A 26496-nucleotide genomic window follows, 5' to 3' on the forward strand; every position below is an offset into this window, starting at 1 on the left:
ACAACGGAATTAAGTGGAAATCTAGCTTGACAGCTGGCTCTTTAAGCCAAATCACTCTATTAGTTTCTAACAGGAGCCCTTACTATCCTGAAGATTGTAATGTACTTCTCATTTATAATAAATGGCCAGCCACCCGTCGCCTGAGTCTGTACCAACACAGCACACAGCCACCACGAAGACGGGTAAGACCCATGAAGCGATGACTCAGCATTGAAGACCCACTTGAATCAGGACTCCCTCCACCTCCCCTCATCCTCTCCAGCTCCCAACAGTTGTCCTTAAGCCTTTGGAGGTAAACAGAAGAGGTAAACCCTCGAGTCGTCATGACAATGCAATCTAAGGACCCACAGCCTACTTCCCCTTTCAGCAAGGACTGTAGTTTCTGCCACCAGTGGGCTGGGGATGTGTGGGGAAAGAGCCTGCTGCCACCAGGACCCTTCCGGAAGACGCTGCCCTGCCCTAGATGAGGGAACAATCCTACAGGGAGGAGAGGAAGTCAACAGAAAGGGCAGGGGCTGAAAGGTTATCACATTCAGCTCTGCTCTGCGACAATGGAAGTAGAAGGGCACACGGATGGCCCTCAAGCGCCCTGTGGCTGCTGACTTTCTAGATTGAGTTCCCATGAGGCCCTAAGGACCTGGGGCTCCTGTTCTTATCCCCTGAGTTCCCTATTTCCCTAAATGACTCAAAAACCCCAGTCTCAGTACTTGAAGTAATCTGCATGAGCTGCTGGTCCTTGCACTAGGAAAGGGCTGTGCTCGGTAACTGAGCATCACTAAGCGAGCAAGCAAGCACACAGCACAGGCACACATGATCCCTGGCTGCCAGAGCCTTAAACACACCAGTCCTCCAGTGCCTCACTTCACCTACTTAGAAGTGACTGAAAGGAAAGGGGGGCGGTTAGAGCAGTGGTTCTGGAAGTGGGCTCCCAAAACAGCAGCAGCATCACCCAGGAACCTGTCAGAAATGCAGATTTTCTGGCCCCACCCCAGACCAACGAACCAGAATCCCTGGGACTATGGCTCAGTATACTGTGTTTTACCAACCCCTCCCAGACATGCTGCTACACACGCTGGTGTGTGATCCATGGCCCAGAGGAACCAAAAGGTTGCCCCTGCAGTGAGGTGACAGGAGGTCCCAGACCCTCTGAAGCAGCGAGCTGGATGTGAACCCTCAAGAATGAGTCCTTTCCTAACCTCTTCCTCCCTCCCCACTACCACCCCAAGAAAAAAGAAGAAATGGTTCCCCTCAGGAAACACCATAGCAGTAAAAATCTCAAAGAACATGGCAGTACAGAGAAGGTAACAGGAAAATTCTGCACCCTCTGCTTAGACGCATTCACTTCCTCCTCACCCTAATGAACCTGGCAACGGGGCAGGCGAGAGGATATGCAAAGGCCTGATCTCCTCAGATACTTCCCAAGGACCCAGGAACTAAGGAAACTAGTAAATATTTAAGAAACCACAATCCTAACCACGAGTGGGAAAACGGAATCCGAAGCCTCATGTGCTCTGAGAAAGAGCCCACCCCTCCCATGATCACAACTACCCACCTAGAAGGAGCAAGAAGCGACAGGTCACTGGAGCAGCAGGAGCTTCCAGGACAGACCTGCTGGGCTGCTGGCAAGGGCAGAAGTGACCAGTGGCGGCTGGAGGGTCAGTGGGGATCACAACAGATGAGAAAGTTACTCTGCACAAGTCCGGCTTTCTGCCCTGTTCTATCTCACCGCTGCTGAGAACAACCCGTATTCCACTTTTGGGGGCCGTTTTCATTCATTCATTTGTTCATTCATCTCATTCAACAGTGAAGCTAGTGTTCAAGAAGGTGGAAGGGAAAGTTGGCAAGAGGCTCTAACATCGCATGTTGGGGATCCAGACGTCCCCTATCTGCGGGGCTTCCGGTCTGGTTTGCAGGAAACCAGTGCATTAAACGGCCAACTACCCTGATCAGCATATATATGCACGTTCTCAATTTTAGCAGTATATTTACAATTACTGCCTTGGGATAAATTCCTACAAATGGAGTTACTGACACAGTGGATAGAAAACTGCACAAAGATTTACATACAAAAATGGTCATCACAGTTTTATTTTCAGTGGCAAAAAAGATGGGAAACCTGATGTCTGCCCTGAATTGGCTGGCTAAATAGATTGTGGTATACTCTTATGATGGGATTTGAAATGTCCTCAGGAGAGATTTAACGATTTGGGGGAAATGCTCCTAATATATTAAGGGGACAAAGTAAATACAATATATCAGTGCTTCTGTAAATCTACTATGTGTAAGAATCCCCTGGAGATCTTGTTAAAATGCAGATTCTGATTCAATAGGTCCAGGGTGGGGCCTGAGAGTCTGCATTTCTAACAAGCTCCCAGGGGATGAGGCTGTATTTCTCTGTATATTACAATCCAGGAAAAATGTATTTTTCAGTTTTAAATAAAGCTTTATATGAAACATCAAGAAAAGGAAAATCCATAGAAACAGACAGAAGGCCAGTGGGGCTGGGGGTGGGAACAGGAAGTAACTATAAATAGGCATGAAGGATCTTATTGGGGTGGTGAAAATGTTCTAAAACATTTTATGGTGACAGTTACACAACTGTGTACATTTACTAAAAATCATTAAAGTGTTTACTTGAAATGAGTGATTTATGTAATAGGTAAAACATGCCTCAATAAAGTTCTTTTTTTTTTTTAGTGTTTTTTCAATGACCAGGCAGATTTTTAAAAGATCACATGGTGTTTCTAAAAATAGAAAAAAAATTGAAAAGATTTAAAAACAATAATAATTGGAGGGGAGGCTCTGTGGGGTGTTAGTGGCTAATGGGTAGAGAGTTTTAGTTTGGCAAGATGAAAAGGTTTTGGAGATGGATAGTGGTGAGGGTCGCACCACAGCGTCAGTATATTTCCTGCTACAGAACTGTGCACGTAAAATGATTAAAACAGTAACTTTTATGTCGTATATAATTTACTACATAATAATAATGACAATGATGACGGTGATTAAATAAGCAAAATACAAACACAAGTTGCTCTAAAGTATTACCCAAGAAGGGTTTCTTTCTCTCTGCTTCCTTCTCAAGGCCCCCAGTGTGGTTTCTGCAGAGGCCCCATCTTGGCTTGGCGTTCTCACTGTGGAGGGTTGAATGGTTACCCCCCACCCAAAAGATAGGTCTTACATCCTTATTCCCAGAAGCCAGAACTGTGACCTCATTTGGAAAAGAGATCTCTGCAGATGTAAGTAAAGATCTTGAGATGAAGAGACGACTGTCAATGACCTGAGTGGGCCCGAAATCCAATGACAAGGATCCCAGGAGACACATGGGGAGAAGGCAGACCTAGGGAAAGGTGATGTGGAAGCAGAGGCAGAGGCTGTAGTGATGTGGCCACAAGCCAAGGAAGCCAAGGAAGGCCAGGATCCCCCAAAGCTGGAAGAGGCAAAGAAGAGATTCTTCCTTAGAGCCGTTGGAGGGAGTGCGGCCCTGCTGACACCTGGATTTTGGACTTCTGGCTTCCAGAACTGTGAAAGAAAACATTTCTGTTGCTTTAACCCACCTGGAGCTGTGATAACTTGTTGTGGCAGCCACAGGAAACTGATCTTCCCAGCAATGAGGTATCTGGGGCTGGTGCCACCCAGAGCCCTACGGCTGCGGGCTTGGGTACAAGGTCCACTCAGATCCCAGGTCACTACCCAAAACAGTGGAGACAAGCCAACCACAGTGGCGGGAGGGAGGAGAGGAAAGGAAGGCCTCATACCACACAGACCCAGAGAGCGCACGGCATTTTTTTTAAGACAGGCTCTTTCTGGAAACACCTAGTGACAATCTGAGCAGTATCACCTAATTAAAAAGGCATCTCCCTCCACAGCACTGCTGCTCTTTGCCATTACCTTGTCTCCACCCCGACAGGCACTGAGGGATCCTCACCACTATAATAGGCTCTTCAGACAGAGCATGAATGCCTTTTTCACTGTTTTCGGCAACACAGTGTGCTGATTACTAGCACCTTCCCACAATCGCCAATGTGTTTCTCCAGTTCAAAAACAGACTATTAAGGCTTGCTGATCAAGGAGACAACTCATGACCCTTTTTCACACTGCAAGTCCCACTTAAAAAAAAAAGTTTTCTTTTTATTTAAGTAATCTCTACACCCAACATGGCGTTCAAACTCCCAACCCCGAGATCAAGAGTTGCACACTAAGACAACTGAGCCAGCCAGGTACCCCAAAGCCCCACTTTTTAAAAAAAGAATTTTCTTCCTTTGAAAAGCATTTAGTAAGATGATAGAATAGCAGATCCTAGAGTTCTGAACAACTCTTTAAAAATGGGGAATAAAATCAGAGGAATGTATTTTAAATGTCTATTCATATTCATTAACTCAAGGTTCAGAAACAAATGGGGGGAAAAACTTTAAACGTACAAAAAAATTCTCTAATTTTACAAATTTAACCACTTCTAAGGCTGGGTGTTTGTAAACTGAAATAAACTGACTCCATAGTCTTCAATTCTATTCCAAGTACATCATGCAATCAATTCATTGGTTCCAATTTTCCAGGGGTTTCTTCCAAGACATAAGAGAACTCAACTTCCCCCCAAAAAACTCTGTTGGCATTCAGAAGCCAACAGAATTACTCAATCTTTCTACTGGAAAATCCAGGCCACTGTTGCCCAAATGGGCTTAAAATGAACATATATCAATTATTTGACGACCATCTGGTTGCTAACGAGACTTTTGGAAACCAGGCTTAAAACAAAAATGCAGAAACCAGCACAAAGTTCAGTAAATCAAGCTTCAATACCCAAATCACATCTCCCTCCATATTTTCTTACCAGCTTTCTGAGCTCTAATTCTGGAATCTTCATTTTCCTCTGTTGCTTATTGCTTTGACTTCTTCTCGTGGTAAAATTATCACTAAGACTTCCTATGGGATTCTTTGTAAAGATGATGACGTCAAGTGGAGGTTTGTTTTCTATCCATGTATATCTAGGAAACGTGGTACACACTTCAGCTAAACTCAAAATACTTTCTAGCTGGTAGCTTTTGCTACTCAAACAATGTTACCAGCACACAAAGAGGAAATCTCAAATCCAAAATGTTGTTTAAAGAGATACTATATCCTGGGATGGTTCTATTTGTAGAGGACCACCTACCTCTGGGGTATAATGTAATTGGCATTAAAACGTATCTTATCTATCCAAAAATGTGTCTCTTCCACCCCCTACTTTCCTGTCTTCCAGAGTCGGAAGTTTTCATCATCAGATTTAATAATGGATCCAAACAATATTAGAACCAAAAGGAGCCTTAGAATTCATCTGGTTCACCTGCCTCATTACACACATACCGTTATTTGCCTTGCCCAAAGTACGGTTCATTCTGTAACAAATATATCTGGAGCACCCAGCCAGCACCAAGCACAGTGCCAGGTACTGGGCAAAGGGAGCTACCTCCCCAGTCCCTGCCCTACTCTCTTTAAATTCGTAATCTAATCCAGTGAGAGACAAAACTCAATATAAGAGCTTTGTTGAGAGAAAGGTGCTCTCGGTCAAAAGAGCAGAAAGAAAAGTTTGCTGGTCTTTTCAAGTCAAGTATTTGGCATGAAAACTCTCAAATGACTCAGAATTAGTCCCTTAACTAGAGGACCTTAGTATGCTACATTCAAATGTGCTATTGCATCAAACTATTATGAGCCATGGAACCCTATATTCTTTCTTTTAAAGATTTTTACTTATTTATTTGACAAAGGGAGGAGAGGGAGCGAGAGAACACAAGCAGGGAGAGCAGCAGCAGGAGAGAAAGGAGCAGGCTTCCCACTGAGCAGGTAGCCTGATGCGGAACTCAATCCCAGGACACTGTGATCACGACCTGAGCTGAAGGCAGACACTTAACTGACGGAGCCACCCAGGCGCCCAATCCTATATTCTAAGAGGGGGCAAAAAGTAAAGTTGACCCCAGAGTCCACTGACAGATGAATGAATAAACAAAATGTGATACAGCCCTACAATGGAATATCATTCTGCCTTAAAAAGGAAGAAAATTCTGACACATGTTACCACACAGATGAACCCTAATGACCTTCTAACTGAAATAAGCCAGTCAAGAAAGGACATATACCGGATGATTCCACTTATATAAATGAGGTCCCCAAAGTAGTCAGATTCACAGAGACAGAAAGTAAAGGGTGGTTGCCAGAGGCTGAGGGGAGGGGGGAATGGGGAGTTGTTGTTTTAATGGGTACAGAGTTTCAGTTTTGCAAGATGAAAGTTCTGGAGATCAGCTGCACAATAGCATGAATATGCTTAACACTACTGAACTATACCATTAAAAATGGTTAAGGCGGTAAGTTTCATGCTATGTGTACTTCACCACAATTTAAAAAAAAATTTTTTTAAGTAAAGTAAGATGCACCTGAGATGAGCCAAACTATTAAAGTTGTTTTTTTTTTTTTCCACCTTTAAGCATCCAATTTGCTCTGCATCTCTGGGGCCGTGGTGGGACTCAGGAGAATAGAGTAATAATTCCAAATAACACAATCGGAAAGGTACAGCCTTCCGAAGAATCAAGGTCATGAGTAGATGGGGGACAGTAAGGAGAAGGGAAAAGCAATGAGACAAGATTGGCCAGCAGCTGACAACTGTTGAAACTGGATGATGGGTACAAAGGGGTTCGTTATACCATTCTCTCTATTCTAGTTTATGTTTGAAACATTTCTAGCGACAACCAATAATAGTGAAAAGCTGGTGAAGAGAATTTCATTCTCGGGGCAAATGCAAGAGCTTACCCCTTAGATGTCTAGTGCAGCTGGTTATCGTCATTCATTATGTACTCCCAAGACAAAGCGTCTGAGACATTCACATCCATTTAAGAGTAGCAACAGTATGACGACATGCTACTAACATCACACCTTTCTTTGTAGCTTTTTGACTAGGATACATTTACGTCGTTCAAATCTCGAAAATGCATGCATGGGCACACGTGCTCTGGCTCCCATTACCCCAGTTTACCACTCCTGGGTAATTACCACTACTGCTCCTAATTGTAATTAGTTTCTTGGATATTTTCCAGTTTCTCATACATTAGTGTATCATTCACACTGTTCTGTAACTTGCCTTTGTCACTGGACAATATATTTGGGAAGTCTTTCCATTTCAGTAAAAAGTGTTTGCATTCTTCTTTCTGGCTATAGAGTATTTCATTTCCTGGATATACTATAATTTACTCTTCCCAGGTTGAAGGGCACTTTGTTTGTTTCCAATATTTTCCTGTCATAAACCATATCATACCTATGTTGTGAACAAAATTAGTTTTTAAAAAATTTTTTAAACTTTTTTCCTTAAGATTTTTTTAAAGATTTTATTTATTTATTTTAGAGAGAGTGAGAAACAGGGAAAGAGAGAGAGGGAGAGAGCACACACAGGGAGAGGAGCAGAGGGAGAGGGAGAGGGACAAGAAGATTCTGAGCAGAACACAGAGCCTGACATGGGGCTCGATCCCAGGACCCTGAGATCACGACCTGAGCAGAAACCAAAAGTCTGATGCCCAAATGACTGAGCCACCCAGGCGCCCCTTATTTATGTATTTTAGAGAGAGAGCACGCTCGTTGGGGAGGGGCAGAGGGAGGGGGGGCGAGAAACCCGAGGAGACTCTACTCTGAAAAAGCCTGACGTGGGGCTCGATCTCACGACCCTGAGATCAGAACCGAGCCAAAACCAAGAGTCGGACACCTAACCAACTGTGCCCCGCAGGTGCCCCTTGAACAAAATTAGTTTTATTCAAACAAGGTGGCTCAGTGCACACTGGAACCATTAACAGAGCTTAGCAATGTTGTGTTGGCCCTGTCTCAGGTGCACAGTCTTCCTCCTGTTCTTGGGACCTCTTTCCCTTCCAGGCACAGCCCAAACTAAGCTCGGCTTCTGCACCAAGCCCTTCTTGACCCCGGGCCCACAGTGAACACTCCTTCCTACTTCGTTTCTATAGCACACACTCTCATGCCACGGTTTGATTTGTGTGGTGCTGGAGGCCATGACTATCGCGCACACGAGCTCTGCGTCTGCACAGCACCTAGCGTGGCTTTGGCAGATAGAACATGCTCGGTCAACACTAACTGATTAACTACAATCAGTAAACGCTTCTCTTACTCTTAACTCACAGGTTTTCTAGACCTGGGATGGCCTTCAGAGAAGGGTGCTAGCCAGTTTTGCTCTGTGAATTATTGTAACATCATAATCAAATTGTGAGTCACTACAAAAAAAAAATCCAAATCCAACAAGCAGAGTCCTCTCGCCATGCTCTGTACACAGAACAGGAAACATGATGACATTCGGAGGGTGCCCGACGTCGCAATTCACAGGCATAAAATGCTATTGAAATACCATCTGTAGTGGTGACACAGCTGACATACACAAGAAAGCGACAAGTAACAGTTCTGTGGGGTAGAGACAAGCCCTCTCCCACTTTTAAGGGAAACACATCAGCACACTTCTCAGTCACATTTTAATCTTGCTCCGCAATCTACTTAATCGTTCAATCCATCTCTATTGCGAGAGGCCAGGGAAGGCCTCTTTGAGGAGGTGACTTCTGGGCTGAAAGCCGCATGCTGGGCAGGAGGGGCGGGCCAGACCAGGGCGCTTGTCCAGGCAGCTGCCGCCGCTGGCACAGACCCACTGATGGCACACTAGCTTCTGATAGAATTGCTGTACGGCTTGAACTCTGTTCCCCAAAAACATGTTACAGCTTTCCCCTCCACTACCTGTGAATGTGATGTTATTTGGAAACGGGGCCTTTATGGGGAATCAGGTTAAAGATGAGGTCCTTTGGGTGGGCCCTCACCCAGTGTGCCTGACAGCTTCATAAAAAAGGACAGATTTGGACACGGAGACACACACACAGAGACTGTCCCGTGAAGATGAAGGCGGAGATCAGGGTGATGCCTCTATGGACCCATGAAAGCCCAAGGCTGCCAGCAAGCCAGCAGAAGCTAGAGGAGGCGCATGGAACGGACGCTCCCTCATGGCTCGCAGAAGCAAAGAGCGCTGCGCACATGCTGATCTCGGCCTTCCAGCACACAGCCGCGAGACCACACTTTTCCGCTGTTGAAGCCCCTGGGTGCAGCGCTTTGCTGCAGCAGCCCAAGCAGAGGAACGTAGGGGACGTCAGGGGCGGTAAACACGCCGCACCCGAGGTCGCTTTTAGCCCATCTTAGCAGCAGCATCGTTGTTCCAAATAAAAGTGTGCCTGGAGGGCCGGTACGTGATGAGGTTAAAAGGAACAGGAGGGCTCAGAAGCAAATACTTCATTGCTTGCTAGACCCATGAAGTGCCTGCCTCCCCCACATCCCAGGAGTTCCTGGCAACCCTGTTTGAAAAGGACTTAAAAAGAAAGTACAAACAAACAAACAAAACCCCTCAAATCAGGTCGAGGTCAGAAAACCAGGGTGGGAGAGGTGGCGGTGGTTTCTACCATTATATTACTAAATGAGCTTTATCACAAGCTCCCTTTGTGAACACCTACTCTAAACCAGGCATTATGTCCATCCCTCGCCTGGACTCTGAGAAGTAGGTGTTGTGGTCCTCTCCTCAGGGAGGGGGGAGCAAAACCGGAGGAGCTGACTTGCTAGAAGGCCCTATATTTGTTCGCCAGGGCTGCCTTGACAGATACTGCAGCCTGAGGGGCTTCAACAGCAAACATGTATTTCCTTGCAGTTCTGGAGACTGGAAGGCCAAGGCCAAGGCTGGGTGTCGGCAGGCCTGGCTTCATGTGAGGCCTGTCTCCTTGGCTTGCAGATGGCCACCTTCTCGCTGTGTCCTCACATGGGCTTTGCTCTGTGCACACATCCCCGGTGCGTCTGTGTCCTCATCCCCTCTTCTCATAAGGACACAAATCAGAGTGCAGGAGGGCCCACCCTAGGGCCTCAACTACCTCTTTCAAGGCCCTGTCTCCAAATACAGTAACATCCTGAGGCACTGGAAGTTAGGGCTTCACCATATGGAGGGGACACAATTCAGCTCATAACAGCTCCTTCAGGAAAAAATCCCAGAGCCCACATTCCAATCTAGAACCATTTGGCTCCACAGGCCATTTTCCTTGGATCACAATGCCTGCTTCCAAAAAGTCTCCTTTATTTGCTGTAAGAGAACATTTATTACTTGAACAATAAGAAAAATAAATAAAAGTTCTTTAGTTTGTTTCTTTTTTAAGACTCTCTGCTGGGGGGGCGCCTGGGTGGCACAGTGGTTGAGCGTCTGCCTTCGGCTCAGGGTGTGATCCCAGTGTTATGGGATTGAGCCCCACATCAGGCTCCTCCGCTATGAGCCTGCTTCTTCCTCTCCCACTCCCCCTGCTTGTGTTCCCTCTCTTGCTGGCTGTCTCTATCTCTGTCGAATAAATAAATAAAATCTTTAAAAAAAAAAAAGACTCTCTGCTGGGGTTCCAGGCCACCCTCCGGGAAGCTCCCAACAGAGTCACGGGACCAGGGCCCCAGATGTAAGCCCTCAGAGAAAGTAGAGGAGAGAAAGGGCTGGGGAGGAAGCAGAGGATGGCCCCTTTATCCCCCCTCCCAGGAGCCCAGCCAGAGGCTGAACCTAAGCAGACTTGAGCTTTCACCATCCGGGGCAGGGGCCCCGAGCCCCAACAACTACCTCCTAGCATTAGCAAGAACACTGGAAAGGGGGGTGCACCCCAAGAGGTGGCCCAGTTTTAGGCTCACTGACATATGAGAGGTTTCCTGAGACCTGCTTTCCTCTCTGTGTCTCAGCCTTGGGGTGGCTAACCCCAGACAACTCAAAAAATCCTGGCCAAGACTGCAGCAAGCGAACATTGGCAGTGCCCATCAGAAAGCCCCCAGCTTCTCAGAAACACAGGCCCTTCATGCCATTAGGCCGGGCTGTGGCAGCTTCTGTGCCCACTGGGGTTCACAGAAACATCTTCCAATGTCTGCCACCCTCCACTGCTTCAAATACCAAATCAATAAAAGATGGCACCTTGCTGGGCCCTTCCCCAGCAGGAAAGCACCACGCTGACAAGTGAGGCGACAGAGACCTTAATGAGCACCTTTCTGGGGACTAACAATGGGGGTATCCAGGGACAGTCTTCCTTTACCAAGCACAGGGACCCCATAAAATAAGGAAAATGCCAAAGCAATCAGCCGATCAAAATACGTATGTGCCAACACCACACTAGGGTGACAAAGACTAGAGACCAAGTGTTGGTCCAAATTTCATCAGGGAAACACAGTTGGGCAAAAATAAGATAATACAACAATAAAATGCAATATTGGCCATAATGATCTTTTTTTTTTTTATAAAAGGAAAGTGCAAAAAATAGCATGGAGTAGATGAAGATGGGGAATGGAGAAACATCAGAAAAGACTTCGTGGAGGAGATAAAGAGGGGTGGAAAATGATGATGAAATGATTAGAGCACATTACATTTACATTTATTACATTACATATTTACACAGTGCATTTGGTACATTTGCTACATAGATTCTGAGACACGTCATCAAATGTTACCAGAAAGCTGCCTGCCTGGGTATTGTCTCCTGGCTTTACACACATACTTTTTACTCCATGGTTGAAAAAAGTAAAAGCCAGTTTCTGGCCAATCCCAGGAGAAAACCAGTAAACACATATCCCCCTTCCTGATCACCCTCAAGACAGTGGCCTCCTAACCCTGATGGCCCTTCCCATGGATTGGTCAACCTTTGTGTTCCCAATGTATTAATCCACAGTTTATGCCAGGCAGGAAAAAAAATGCCTGATACAACAAGTCCAGCTACTCCCAGTGGAAGGGCAATTTTGCAATATCTATGAAAATTCTATGGGCACAGACTCTTAACCCAACCCCCCCCCCACTGCTAGGCATGTAGCCTACAGACTCATGTAAAATAGACTGTTTAAAAATAAATAAATAGAATATAAAAAAATAAATAAAATAGACCACTTTGCTGCATGAGAGAAAGAAAAGCTTGAAACAACCCCAAACAGGGCACCGATTAAACAGGATAAGGTGTAGGCATGGAAAGATGTGTTAACTGAAGAAAGCTAGTTAGATCAGACCTTGCGTATAGTTGGCCAGTTTGTGGGGTTTTGAAAAAAGCCTTTGAACATTTTTAATGTTTGTATATGCATAGAAAATTTCTAGAGAATGAAAAAAAATACAAAGGCAGAGTAAAGGAGGGAACTTTATTTAAGCTTTTCTGTACTATTTAAAGGTTTTACCACAAGTTTTTATCATTTTATTTTTTTATTAGAGAGAGAGACAGAGATAGCAACAGAAATAGTGAGAGAGCGCATGAGTGGGGAGGAGAGGGAGAAGCAGGGTCCCCACTGATCAGGGAACCCGTGGGGCTCGATCCCAAGACCCCAGGATCATGACCTGAGCTGAAAGCAGACACTTAACCAACCGAGCCACCCAGGTGCCCCTCATTTTGTCATTTTAAACACATATAAGAAAACTCCATGAGCAATGAAAATTCATGAGAACATAGCCCTAAGTTTCTCTCAGCAATGAACAAACTCTTAAAGGCAGATTCAGTGATCTTTACGGGGCTGTAATTCCTACTCAGGAAGTAGTGCTCTACAGTTACGAGCGGTTTTCATGAATAGGGCATGAAACCTACATGGCTTCTTTTTAGTCATCCTTTAATCAGAAAACCAAAGAACTTTCCACACCCCATTCTGCACGTCTAATGCATAATCTAATTTTTATTAATGCATTTTCCATAATTTTCAGGGGCAAAGTTATGTAATATATTCAAAATGTAATCCAGCTCACTACAAATTAGGGATCTTATTCAATGGATGATAAAATTTCCTTATTTCTATAAGGGGGGGGGAAGGCTGTGAAGGGCGTGGGCACACACACATAAATCCTCATCATAGTTTTGCATGTAATAGCAAAAAACAAAATTGGAAATGAAACAAATGTGCACAATAGGAGACCAAGTGAATAAATTATACTGTAACCGTACAAAGAAATATGATGCGGCCATTAAAAATCTTGTAGCTCTAGGGGCGCCTGGGTGGCACAGCGGGTAAGCGTCTGCCTTCGGCTCAGGGCGTGATCCCAGCGGTATGGGATCGAGCCCCACATCAGGCTCTTCCGCTATGAGCCTGCTTCTTCCTCTCCCACTCCCCCTGCTTGTGTTCCCTCTCTCACTGGCTGTCTCTATCTCTGTCAAATAAATAAATTAAAAAAAAAATCTTGTAGCTCTAGGGGCGCCTGGGTGGCTCAGTCGGTTAAGCATCTGCTTTTGCCTCAGGTCGTGGTGATCTCAGGGTCCTGGGATTGAGCCCCGCACCCGGCCCCCTGCTCAGTGTGGAGTCTGCTTTTGTCTGCAACACCTCCACTTGTGCATGGTCACTCACTCTCTCTCTCTCTCAAATAAATAAATAAAATCTTTTTTTAAAATGTTGCAGCTCTATATTAGAGATATGGAAAGGTATTTGCGGCACATGTAAGGTAAAAAAAAAAAGCTGATTATAATAGCATTTGTGGCATGGCCCTATTTGGAAGATTGATATATGCATGTTGGAAAAGGTTAGAAGGAGGTAAAGCATCATGTGAACTGTGGTTATCTCTGGGCAGCAGGCTCCCAGGAGACAGCACATGTGCCTTTTTCAGTTGATCTCTATTCTAACTTTTCTATTAAAAAACATTTTTAATTGTGTGATTTCTAAAGTAAAAAAACCGCTGGCTATCATATCCTTCCTTGGGAGACCCAACGCTCTTCCATGGAACCAAATCCAACATGAAATGTGCTGCTTGTTCCCTTTTCTACCCCTTTGTGGGTCTTTTGATAGTTTTTCTGATGCTTTAGAAACTAGAGCAGGAAAATGACAGGTCTGACATTTTCAAGGTTGTCCTTTTCCCTCTTTCAAATGCTGCTATTGAACTCAGGCCAGTGGTTCCTAACCAGGGGCAACTGTGTCCTAGGGGACATTTGACACTGTCTGGAGACACTTTTTGTTCTCACATCTGAGGAAGGGAGGGAGGGAGGGAAGTGCTACTGGCGTGGGTAGAGGTCAGGGATGCTACTCAACAGCCTACAGGGCATGGTCCCCCACAATAGCCTTAAGTGGCCCAAAATGTAGACAGAGCCAAGGCTTGTGCTACAGTAACCTTGTGTTATGGTAATGAGTCTTCAAAGGACTTTCTAATCCTCCATGAGAAGCACCCTCAAAATAGCTGTGTAAGCACGCCTGGCTGCGAGGCCCACGTGCTGATGATGGAGGCAGAATAGGAAGTGAATCCTGGATCAGCTCCCTTTCTGGCTGTAAAACCTTGGGCAGGTGACCACATCATCCTGCAGATCACCCATCCTCCTTCGTAAGATGGAAATACTGCCTCCCACCTCACAGGGTACACATGAAGTTTCAACAGAATGATGTAGGGGAAAGGGTTTAGTAAACTAGGAAGCACCAGGCCCCTGTGAATGGTCCTAGCGTTCTGGGATACTAGGCGTCCAGCTTTATGAGGGAAAGCACATTTAGAGTTTCCATGGGTCTTCACTAGCACAGTCTGTCTGCCCTGAATCACACATCACAGCAGTGATTTTTACTAAATAGTGAGACTGAAAAACAGAGAGCATTTTTTTTCCACTACATATTCCTTGGCCTAAGTGGTGAGGCAGCAAAACTTAGTGATCGAACGACAAAATCTGAAGTCAGACTCTTAGGAAAGGATCCTAATGCCACTAGCTGGGTGGCATTAGGGAGAGACGCAGCTTCTCTGTGCCCTCGGTTTCCCCATCTGTCAATCCAAACCACAACATCTGAGAGCAAACCTATTCTTTTAAAGTTTCTATTCAAGTTCCAGTTAGTTAACCTACAGTGTAATATCAGTTTCAGGTGTACAATACAGTGATTCAGCACTTCTGTACATCAGCCGGTGCTCATCAGGACAAGTGCCCTCCTTAGTGCCCATCGCCTGTCTCACCCATCTCCCCACTCATCTCCTCTCTAGTAAACAGCAGTTCATTCTCTAGAGTTAAGAGTCTGTTTCTTGGTTTGCCTCTCTTTTTTTTTTCCCCTTTGCTCATTCATTTTGTTTCTTAAATTCCACATGGGAGTGAAATCATATGGTAGTTGTCTTTCTCTGACTGACTTATTTCACTTAGCATAATACTCTGTAGTTCCATCCATGTCGTTGCAAATAGCAAGATTTCATTCTTTTTTTTGGCTGAATAATATTCGTGTGTGTGTGTGTGTGTGTGCGTGCGCATGTGTGCATGCGTGTGCATATACCACATCTTCTTTATCCATTCATTAGTAGACGGACACTTGGGCTGTTTCCGTAATTTGGCTATTGCAGATAATGCTGATACAAACATCAGGGTGCTTATATCCCTTTGAAGTAGTATTTTTGTGTTCTTTGGGTAAATACCTAGTAGTGCAATTGCTGGATCGTAGGGTAGCTCTATTTTTAACTTTTTGAGGACCTTCCATACTGTCTTCCAGAGTGGCTGCACCAGCTTGCACTCCCACCAACAGTGCATAAGGGTTCCCCTTTCTCCACAACCTCACTAACACCTGTTGTTTCTTACATTGTTGATTTTAGCTATTCTGACAGGTGTGAGGTGATACCTCTCTGTAGTTTTGATTTGCATTTCCCTGATGGTCAGTGATGTTGAGCATTTTTTCATGTGTCTGTTGACCATCTGTATGTCTTCTTTAGAAAAATGTCTCTTCATGTCTTCTCAGAGTGAACCAATTACTGGAATCAGGACACTTTAGAGTGAAAGAGGGTGTAATCACTGTCAATGCTAGGATAGCAGGCACACACCAGAACCGTCCCTTGGCAAACAAGGATGTGAGGTCATTCTAAAGAATATTAACAGTACGCACCTCACAGGCTTGTGGTAATGACTAACTAGGATAAAAGGGACAAAGCACGCAGTACACGCCGTTAAATCCTAGCTAGCAGTCTTTCCTCTCTCCTTCCATTCACTCAGCAGGTGCTTAATGGCCTGAAGCTGGGCACCAAGAAAGGAATGGTAAGTCAGATACACCAGCTCCCTGTCCCCAGCACGGTGCCCCCACCCTGTTCCACGGTGTGTTTGTTACAGTCCCAGGACTTTTCTTCCACAACAAATACAGAATTTAAACACAGACCCACAGTGAACACTATAGGTCCAGAACGCCAGGAAACACACATTAAATGTGTAAGAGTTCAAAGTCTCCTTCACAAAAATGAACAATGAATAAGAGCTTATCTAATCAACAAAGACAAAAGGATTTATTATTATCCGAAATTCCCTGATTCAAGGAAGCGATTGCGGTCTGACTAAAAGCTATCAATGCGTCTCACAAAGAGATTAATAAAACTTTGTAACAGCACATAATGCTTAAAAGCACGTTCAAGCATCTCACTCCCTTTCATCTCTACGTATATGCCACGATGAGGAATTAGGTATAGTTTGTCCAAGACAACCTTACAGAACCCATACAATATGAAAGCAAAGTTAATCTAGCTTGCTTTGGTACTGAGATACATTTAGGTCTTTGGCCAAGAAAAACGTTGATTTGGTATGCTAAAAGAATTTTCTCTAAAATCAATACTCACTGTGAGAGGTGAATGTTCTTTATTTTGCACAAAAGTACATTGACTTCTAGGGGTTTGGAACGCTCATCACAAGCTCCCTCCCCACCCCACCCCCACCCCATTTCAGTAAAATTGGTCTCAATTACTATCACCAGAAGTTCGCACAGCCGAGCGTCTCCATACCCACTGTGGGGCCTGGCCCTCCCTCCTCCTCGTCGTACACGGTTCACCAGGCATATCCTCAGCCTCTTTTTGCGGCCATTTCGGATGGTCCTTACAGAAGCCTGGTTCCGCTCCAGTAGTTGTTAGACCTAAAATACCAGTCAGGCCCTGCCACTGGAAACACAAAACACAGGACCTCTAAAAAGATTCTATCAAGTAAGCTGCACGTGCACATTCAGAACAAACTGAGGGCACATCACTTTCTGGTGCACTGCACGCCTGCCTTGATTCAAAGAAGCTTAAATCAATGGCGTGTGTTTTGATCTGGTGCTGTTTACAGAGATGTGTTCAGTTTGTGAAAATTCAACAAGCTGTAGTCTCGTGTGTGTTTTCTATGTGTAGGTTCTACTGCGATAAACATTTTTAAAAGTAGCTTTCATCATATAAACCTCTACATAAAGTAAGCACCGACCTATCACCTACACCAGCGTTTTTCCAACTATTTTCAAATCATGGGTTGCAACCAATTAGTGGGCCACACAATCCATTTAGGAGATCCTCCCTGGCATTTTTTTTTGCCATTGGGGTACTAACACTGGAGACCTACCCTCTTCATAAATTTTTAAGTGCACACTACAGTACTGTTAACTGTAGATGCCACGTTGTACAGCAGAGCTCTAGAATGGAGCCAGCCTGCAGGACGGAGACTTTATACCCCCTGAACAGCACCCCACCTTTCCCCTCTCCCAGCGGCGGGCAGCCCCGATACTGAAGCAGCTCAATGTCCACTGATGGATGAATGGATAAAGAAACGGTGGCATACACACACAATGGAATATTTCTCGGCCTTAAAAAGGAACAGAGTCCTGCTATGTGCTGACAAGCACGTAAGAACGCATCACGCACAGTGAAGGCAACTATTAATTCAGGAAATTTGTCACAGTTCCACGTGTGCATACGTCTACCTCCACGAAGTTGCCAGCTTTTTTAACTGAAAAACATGGCAAAAACAAAACAAAACCCGAGAAACGCTGAGAACACCGACAAATAATATACGGATTTGGAAGCCAGAGAGACCTGGGTTCTGATCCTGGCTACTTATGACCTACCTCATCTCTGTGAGCCTCGCTACACCGTCTCTAAAATGCTGGCAAGCGTAGCCTCTCCCTGGAGGTGGTATAAGGTGTCAGGGAGCTGGCAAGCAGCCCACGACAGAACACTACTCAGACACTGTCCCCACCCCTGCTGTCATCTCTGTGCCGCCCTGGGCTAGGTTCTTTACCTGGAGGGAGGATGGTTAAAGGGCAACGTGGAAAGTGGGGCAGGACCAAGGTTGAGCCCCCATCACAGGACCCTTTGGAGCCCCTCGGGAGAACAAAGTGTGAACATCTGAGAGCAGCAGGGCAGGGAAAACCTACTGCTCGGCACCCTGGGTCATAAGTTGTCCAGCTTTGGATTCTGACCAGAGGGCAAACCACTCTCCAAGATAGGAGGGTTTTCCCATTATTCTTGGCAGGACGTGGGGGAAAGGCAGAAGGGGAGGAAGGCCTCGGTAAAGAAATAAGTATTTGTTTTAAACAAATTACTTTGAAGACAGGTGGTTTTCATTTTGAGAACAAAAATGATGCTTCAAACAGTTAGAGGGTTACTCCGGATACCAGCCACCAGCTTTCCAGGACAGGGAAACAGGGCCTCGGGGTCTGGAATGCTCCCAAAGTGCCAGTGATGAAGGCCCATGGGGCCAGGAGCGGCCAGCACAGAGATGATGCAACTGTCTTTACCAGCTCATAGTCACAGACTACTGAAAAGTCATCCACAACTTCGATCATCCAAAACCTCTTACTCATTTAAGAAATCTTTGTTGAGAATCTACCGTGTGTTGCGAACTGAGTCAGGGGCTTGGGGTTACAGTGGAATAAGACAGACAAGGCACCCGCCAGCCCCGGGGTGGAGATTCCAGTGGGGGTGGCGGCGAGTGCCAAGCAGACCAGTGAGGTAACCAGGGATTCACAGGCTGTGTTATAAGTGCTCTGCAAAAAATAGACACGGTGATGTGACAGGAAGGGAGAAAGGTAACTTAAGATGGAGGAAGTCCCTTAAGATGGCCCAGGGGCTTCTCCAAGTAACACCTGAAAGAAAGCAGAGCAAGCCAACCAAGCAAGAGCCTGAGAAAGGGCGCTCCAGGGAGAGGGCAGCGCAAGCGCTTGGGCTGGTGCGGCAGCTGGACAGGGCGAGGCGGGAGCGGGGGCAGCCAGGGCGCTGGTGAGGTGGAAGGGAGCGGCCAGGTGTGAGGGCATCAGCCACGAGGCTGGAAAAGTAGGCGTGTGCCAGGCTACACGAGGCGCAGGCAGTCATGGGAAAGAGAGTGGATTTCAAAGAAGAGCAACAGAGAGCTACTGAAGGCTGGAACACCATGATACATGATTTTGATGTGGGTTACATCATCGCACGCCAAACAAAGTGTACAGATGATACAGTGTCTCCAAAATCAGTGATAAAAATTAGCACCGTGTTAGAACTCGCGGACCATTATGGAGGAATCTTGCCAGCTAAAGGCAAACAATTTTAGCCTATATACCAGATGAAATACAAGAAATTCAACTAGGGAAAGGGGTGGGAGAACTTGTGACTGACAAGAAAACACTCTTATTAGCAATTAATTCACAGTTAACAAAGATAAAGCACATGGTAAAACTAATTAACAAGATAGGCTCTAGAAAGTCCCCTAAACAGACACACGCCCATAATGGTGGAAGGCATCTGGGAACTAACTGATGTGCATGCGGGATGCCTAAACCCATGAACGGGTTAACTAAAACAACCAGGCGGAATGTCACCATGACAGTGCCCTACGCCTACTTCTGAATCAGAAATCAGATCAACTGCTGAGCAGTTTTCTTCAAGATTTTTTTTTTCTTCTCCCTTGCACTTGCTGAATATAGGTATCCATAACTTGGAAACTCAAAGCTGAATGAGAAATGGCTCTTCTGAATTATCACTATTCCTCTAGGATTCATCACGTGGCCTCCTGAATTGGGTCCCCTGTCCCCCACAATCCTTAATTCAAATGGATCTCTGAGACACAGCATGACCCACTCCCACCATCTACCCGAGACCTCCTTGTCCTAGGGGGTCACCTTACCTATAGGCTAAAAGGACAACCTGGGGCTCTGGTCTTGAACAAAGCTGACACCAAGGTCAAATCTATGACACCAAGCAAGAGAGCTTGGAGGCCACAAAGGCTGCCTTGAAAGAAGCCACGATGGCAACACGGGTGGCACTTTCTGGAGCCCAGCATGGTGCTTGCACTGATGGTACAATATTCCACTAAGGAAAGAGAAGGGGGACAAAGGGCAAAAATACATCACTTAGCAAATGCCTACCAAGTAATAATTACTTTCACATTTGTGACTCAAACAATCCAGCAATCCCATGAAGTGAAAAGATAGTGATTTTCATATGGGAAGAGTAAGATGAGGAGAGATATTTGTTAGTTGCCCAAGTTGGCAGTGAAGATCTGAGCTTTGCCTGCCAGCTTGACTGGCATCTAGCAGCAGGACAGTGCTCTGAAGAGACCTCAAGCTGACTTCTGTCCCACCTTCTATCTCATTCTTCTCTCTTTCCCATCACAGGGAAGCTGGATTCCACACCTGGCTTCATCCCAGGCTTCCAAACCTGCCAGCTGCCTCAGAAATGTTACTCGCTCCCAGCCCTTGATAGGGACACTTCACTGATGAAAGGAATGCCTTGGGGGGGGCCGGGGAGAGAAGGCTCCGCTGGCTGGGGTATCCCGTGGACAAAACTCATCGATTGCAGTCAGGAGAAGGGAAGAACCCTCACACCAGATGACAGGCTGTCCAAAATCTTTACAGATGCCACTACGAAAGGGGCTCCAAAAGCCACTTCTGTCACAGAGGAACGCCTGGGGAAAGAAATTCCCTTCCGCCGCAAACAAGAAAACTGAGACCCGGTCCGAGTGGAAAACAGTATTGCTCACCATCTCGGAAGGACAGAGCTGGGACCAAATTCCCCATCATGCCTCCTTCCTCCTGGCCTAAGAAGTAGTCAGGCAACAGGCTACAAAAGATGCAGACATAAGACCAATGGAACCAGATGTATGGCCTACTTACAGTCTCAGGCATGTCTGCAGCACTCGGGGCTTTGGCTGTGGAAGGGTCCATTCTGTGCAGTATGGAGTGGTGATTTCGGGCTGACTGTGTCTGAACTCTGGCTGGGAGTATGTTCCGTGCTTGCCGAGAGCTGCAAGTCTCTGATTCACTTGGCAGCAGAATTATTCTAAGCATCCTGTCCCGTACCCAACCCGCCTGCCCCTCCCACTACACATTCACACTGGGTGGTTTTTTTTTTTTTTATTCTCTGCACTAATTTCTGTCACAAATCAAGGGAAACTCATTTTTCAAAATTAATCCAATCTCTGGCACTTGAGAGCATGGAACCTTTCTGACTGAGGAGGAGGAAGAGGAAGAAGTTGTAACATCGGAGAGAAGAGTGGGAGAACCGCAAAGTCTGCAGTAACAGCAAAATGGAGATTATTCGAGACAGCTGAACCACTCCACCCAGCCTCCAGGAGGGGACATGCACGGGAAACAAAGGGCATATGGTGTTTGCTTTCTTCAACATCCGTTCTCACCATTAAAGAGCTGCACCAGCAAACACTCATTACTTACATGAGGACAAACCTCACTCCAAAACAGATTTGAAAATACAGTTCCTAATCAAGTAAGTTATTTTGCAAAGCAGAGGCTTACCTTGAATTTTTTTATTACATATAAAGCAAAATTTAATAAAGTCCAAATAACTGGCAGAATGTCTACTTGGCTTAGTGAAGCGTGAATTATACTTGAAAGAAAGTCAATTTTTGTTAATTTCAAGTTCACATATAACTCAAATACTGACATATTCAGGACAGGATTTCATTTTTTTCCCCAAGGAGATATTCCAAGGGACTAACTTAATAAATAGATAAGAACAATTTTCTAGCATTTACTACTAGTCATATATTTAAGCATTTCTATCCTAAAGCAAACAGGTTTTTCTAATGAGACTTAAATCGTTTATTTCCCACACAGGTTCATGTTACCACCATTCCCACTATCGCCCACACTATTACATTGTCCAAACATAAACTTGAGTGCACCCCCTGACCAATTAGGATGAACTCCTGAATTGGTGAGACCTGAGTTGATGATGCTTTTCACAGAGACATAAAGCTAGGGTCAGCTCCTATACCATGATTCACGAGCCTACCCAGCAGAGGTGGCTCCCTTCCTCCTTCCCCAGCAAAGTCAACTAGTGGTCTGGCACAGGTAGCCACCCTTCCCCCAGAGAGCCCCCTCCCAGCTGCAGAGGGGCAGACTCATTAATTCTAAGGCAATCTTCGGTTCAGGGTGGGCAACAGGAACTAAACTCACACAAACAGGGACTCCTCCTATGTGCCAGCTGCGAACAAGGAAGCAGAGGGCCCCACTGCCAGGCCATGCCATTCTACAGCTGCCTGACAACCACAGAGACACCGGTCCTGGGCCGAAGCTACTGGCAGGACAACTGCAGAGGACAGAAAAAAAGCACACCGGTCTCTGATGTCACCCTGAGCAGATGAACACACGGCCCTTGGGGTCCACCCACCCTGTAGCCCGCCCATTAGGTGAGACAGCAAATATCACTGCTGACAGCAGAGGGCTGAGCAATAGCTGGGAAGTCAAGAGCAAGAGTTTGTATTTGGGCAGAGACTCCTTGAAGTGAATACACTCACAGGAGACATTCCCCTTAATGTTAAGGAAAAAGAAGAAATGACAAAGATGAGTGGTTGGTTGCCTATGGCTGGGCTTGGAAATGGGGAGGGACTGCAAATGGGCACAAGGTTTCTCTCGGCATGAAGGTCGTGTATGAAAATTGGTGATAGTTACACAACTCTGTAAATATGCCAAAAACCATCGAATGGGACACTTCAAATGGGTGAATTGTACGGTGTGCAAGTTAGATCTCAATAAAGCTATTTTTAAAATAAGCTGCATGGGGGCAGATACTCATTCAGGAGAAATCTCCCTGTTAAAGAAACTTCCTCCATCCACATCGGATAGCAACATGCCTCTGCTTAAAATCGCTCCCTTGATGCTTCCTGATCACCTCTAGGGTCCAAACTCCTTACGAAGGTACACAAGGCCCCTGCCACCTCCCCACCTCGCATACCTCCCAGTCCCCCACCTCCATGTCCTATTTTACTCCCTGGCAAGGCTTCCTTCCAGATACTTCTCAAACTCCTTCCCCCTCCAGGCTTCTGTTCACACTTCCTCAGGCACTCTCACCATCCTCTTTGCCTGACCTGTTCCTTGTTCTCCTGCCCCAGGCTCTAATGTCCCCTCCCTTTGGGCTCTTTTGGCATACTAGGTGCACACCACAATGGGTTAGAAAAGTGGGTTTCTGGGTCTGTCTCACCTACCAGGCCAAGTCCTAGAACCTTGCCTTTGCAGCAGCGAAGGTTCAAGCAAAGAGAAGCAAGGCGCTCAGCGTGGTTGGGGCTCAAGGATTTCTCACAGGCTACAAGTCATGGGCGCCTGTGTCCCTTGCTGGGTCTGAAGTCACTGTAGGAAAGCAGGTGTGGGTCACAGCCAGGTCACTTGGAACCTGCCTCTGGCTCTCCCACACCAAACTTTTTTTTTCCCCCTGATCATGGCATTTCCCTTATTTTTTTTTAACCCTCAGACAAGGTAAGGAGCTGAGGCAAAGAAAATTATAAATGCAGCAACAATGGGAAACACTTGGTCTTGAAGAAAGGGACTTTTAAAAAGGGACACAACAGATCAAGGAACACGGGGAAGATCATCTCCCCCTGGTGTCTTACCTTCTTACATGATCTCAGGAGAAAAAATTAATAAGATTTCAGAAACGTTAAAAATTCAGCTGCTAGAGAGCCTCAGTTATCAAAAAGAGAAAAAGTTATATGCAAACAACGAATCAGGGAACACTACATCAAAAACTAATGATGTACTGTATGGTGACTAATATAACATAATAAACAATTTTTTAAAAATTCGTGAAACAAATATCAAAAAAAAAAGAGAGAGAGGAAAAAGTCATACTGTGAAATGGGTGACCCGTAAACCCCACCATGAAGTGGGTATCACCCAGCCTGCACCCCCCCACCCCAACTTGTCCAGCCCTCCTCTGAGCAGCACGAGAAATGAAACCCCAGACCCAGGCACGTGGGAAAGTGCTGAAGTAACGCTTTAAACAATAACGATGGTAATTTCAACTCCTACCTCATCATCATGGCTCCTCTTTTCCATATTTGGGCCCCGGCTCCCCTGGATGCACTCCGGGAGCCTCCACAGACATTATCTAATGCGAAGCAGGTCAGCAAACTAACCATTAAGTCCTCTCTCTCTTCTCCACACTCTCTGATTTCAGCCAGTCTGGACACAATCATCAAGAGCAGGCCTGTTCCCTTCCAAGGGGAGTGGCTGTCAAGATTTCTCATGCAGTTTAGGTCAAACAGGAAGCTCTTAGGATGTCAGAAACTTTGTCTTTAAACATCCCAATCTGATCCCTACAGTGAAGTTTTCAAAGTTGTCATTACCCATCCCGCACCCCCCACCAAAAAAAAGACAAAGCTGACAGATCTATTATCAAACCACATCAGTAACTCCCCGCCCCCCCCCACCGCCCAAATATCTGTGTAACCTCAGCGCTAGTGACTCTAGTTCAGTCGGCTGTGGGCTGGGAAACTATGCGTTCAAACTCCCCCAGGTGATTCAGATGATCAACACAGCCTTGAGACAGAGGGATGGAGACAGAAGGGCCCGCTATACATGCACCCCCCCACTAAAAGTAGCATCCCCTGGGGGCTTGTTAGACCTGCAGTCTCAGTCTCCACCCCCCCAAGCACCGCCCCCAGCCCAGACCCCTTGGTCCGAATCTTCATTTTAACAAGATCTCCTGTCACACACTCCCATGCTCCCACCACCTGCCCCCACGCCATCTTCCCCCAACAGGGCACTGGTAGTGTTTGAGAAGGCTGGGCTATACCACCATCTGGCTTCAGAATCTCCTAGGTAGTGTTTTGTTTCACCATCACAAAAGGGAGAAGAAGCAGTGGGAGGTCACCATCGGAATTCACATTCCAAAATTTTTCAGGATCTTACTGATAAACAACAGGGCCAAATCCTGCTCCCTCCCTCCCACCCTCCCAGAAACTATGAGTAGCCAGATGAAATGTAAAGGGAGTCAAAGACTAGACACAGCCTGTTTTTTCAATTAAAGCAATTCGTTTTTCCATTTGTGCTGGCAGCGTCAACACTTGCACTACTGCGCATGTTTAAAGCTACCAGCCACATTTGACTCCTATACTGTCAAAGCAGCGGAACCTGCAAAGTCTCCGATATTAAACTGCTCTACGTGGAACCAAAGCATTCCAGGATAAATAATTCTTGGAACTAGTAAGAACTACTAATTGCACCCATTCTTAAAAATCAATATACTTGAAGAAACTTTTTAAAAATTTATATGCTTATTTCCCTTCTTCAAGTACCATCGTAAGGCTTTCATAGGAAGAGGCGTCCCAATTGAACCTGGCTGCATATTTAAAAAAAATCTTGGTGGCTGCATATTAAAACACACACACACAACTCAGGGCACCTGGGTGGCTCAGTCGGTCAAGCATCCAACTCTTGATTTCAGCTAAGGTCATGATCTCAGGGTTGTGAGATCCAGCCCCTAGTCAGGCTCTGGGGCTTTGTGCGGAGTCTGCTTGAGATCCTCTCTGTCCCTCTTCCTCTGCCCCTCCCCCTGCTTGTGCACACACACTCTCTCTCTCAATAAATAAATAAAATCTCTAAAACAAAACCAACCTCACAGTAGCCTAACACTCAGCTCAGCGAAGATTCCCAGCAGTTTCTCAGAACCTGACAGATTTGGGTACCCCCTCACGCTAATTATGGTTTGGTTTGTTGTTGTTTTAATATAGCCAAGGCCACCCACATATCCTATACCCTAGTATAATTAGGAGTGAGCGAGCACTTGAACTCTGGGGTTAAACTACCCACAGGCTCGAATTCAGGTCTGGCACTGACTAGCTGTGCTCCTCTGGGCAGGTTACTTAACTTCTCTGGTCCATGGGAAGTGTTGTATAAAAGTTTGCTGTTTTTCTCACCCAGCATGTCATACCACATGAATGGTACAGATAACAGAACTACGCACACAGTAGGTGCTCAATTATTATTAATGGTCAGAGAAAACACCCAGATTACATTTCCTTCAGTGAATGCTTCATTACTGAACACCAGCAACATTTCCATGTGTCAAGAGAGGTGCTCGTGGGAAAGTTCTTTCCTTTCCTCTAATGGTAAAAAACAGAAACCAATGGATATAATCATCTTCTTCATCCAATGCAAAGTTCTCCCTCTCTAAATGTGTACTTATTAAGGTTTATTTTTAATTTTTTTGAGAGAGAGAGAGAGAGCACACATGTGAGTGGGAGGGAGGGGCAAAGGGAAAGGGAGAGAGAGAATGTTAAGCACGCGCCATGCCCAGCATGGAGCCCTACTTGAGGCTCAATCTCACGACACTGCGATCACGACCTGAGGTGAAATCAAGAGTTGGATGCTGAACCAACTGAGCCATGCAGATGCCCCTGAAGGTTTATTTTTATTATGACTTATTTATTCTCCAACAGTAAGTAATATTATAAAAAAAAATAAAAAGCATTTGAGCAGGTGAAAGATGCAGTCTATGAAACAGTTGACTGATACCAGTTATAGTAACAGTTATTGAGATCACAA

General features: G+C 45.7%; 1 protein-coding gene across 5 annotated transcripts in view; it reads right to left on the minus strand.

Annotated features, from left to right (window-relative positions):
- The window catches only part of SH3KBP1 (SH3 domain containing kinase binding protein 1), a 329089-nt gene that overhangs the window by 224896 nt on the left and 77697 nt on the right, over positions 1-26496 (minus strand). The window contains exon 1 of one of the 5 annotated variants that reach the window (XM_034649070.1): positions 20830-20974. The exons of 3 other annotated variants lie outside the window; for them this stretch is intronic. In XM_034649070.1, coding sequence (XP_034504961.1) covers positions 20830-20880 — 51 coding nt within the window. In that variant the 5' untranslated portion in view covers positions 20881-20974. Of the gene's footprint in view, positions 1-20829; positions 20975-26496 lie in introns of those variants that run through there. One more of the 5 variants, XM_011236653.3, reaches the window with a different exon arrangement.

The sequence above is a fragment of the Ailuropoda melanoleuca genome, chromosome X (genome assembly GCF_002007445.2).
Source record: "Ailuropoda melanoleuca isolate Jingjing chromosome X, ASM200744v2, whole genome shotgun sequence".
NCBI classification, from domain to species: Eukaryota; Metazoa; Chordata; class Mammalia; order Carnivora; family Ursidae; genus Ailuropoda; species Ailuropoda melanoleuca.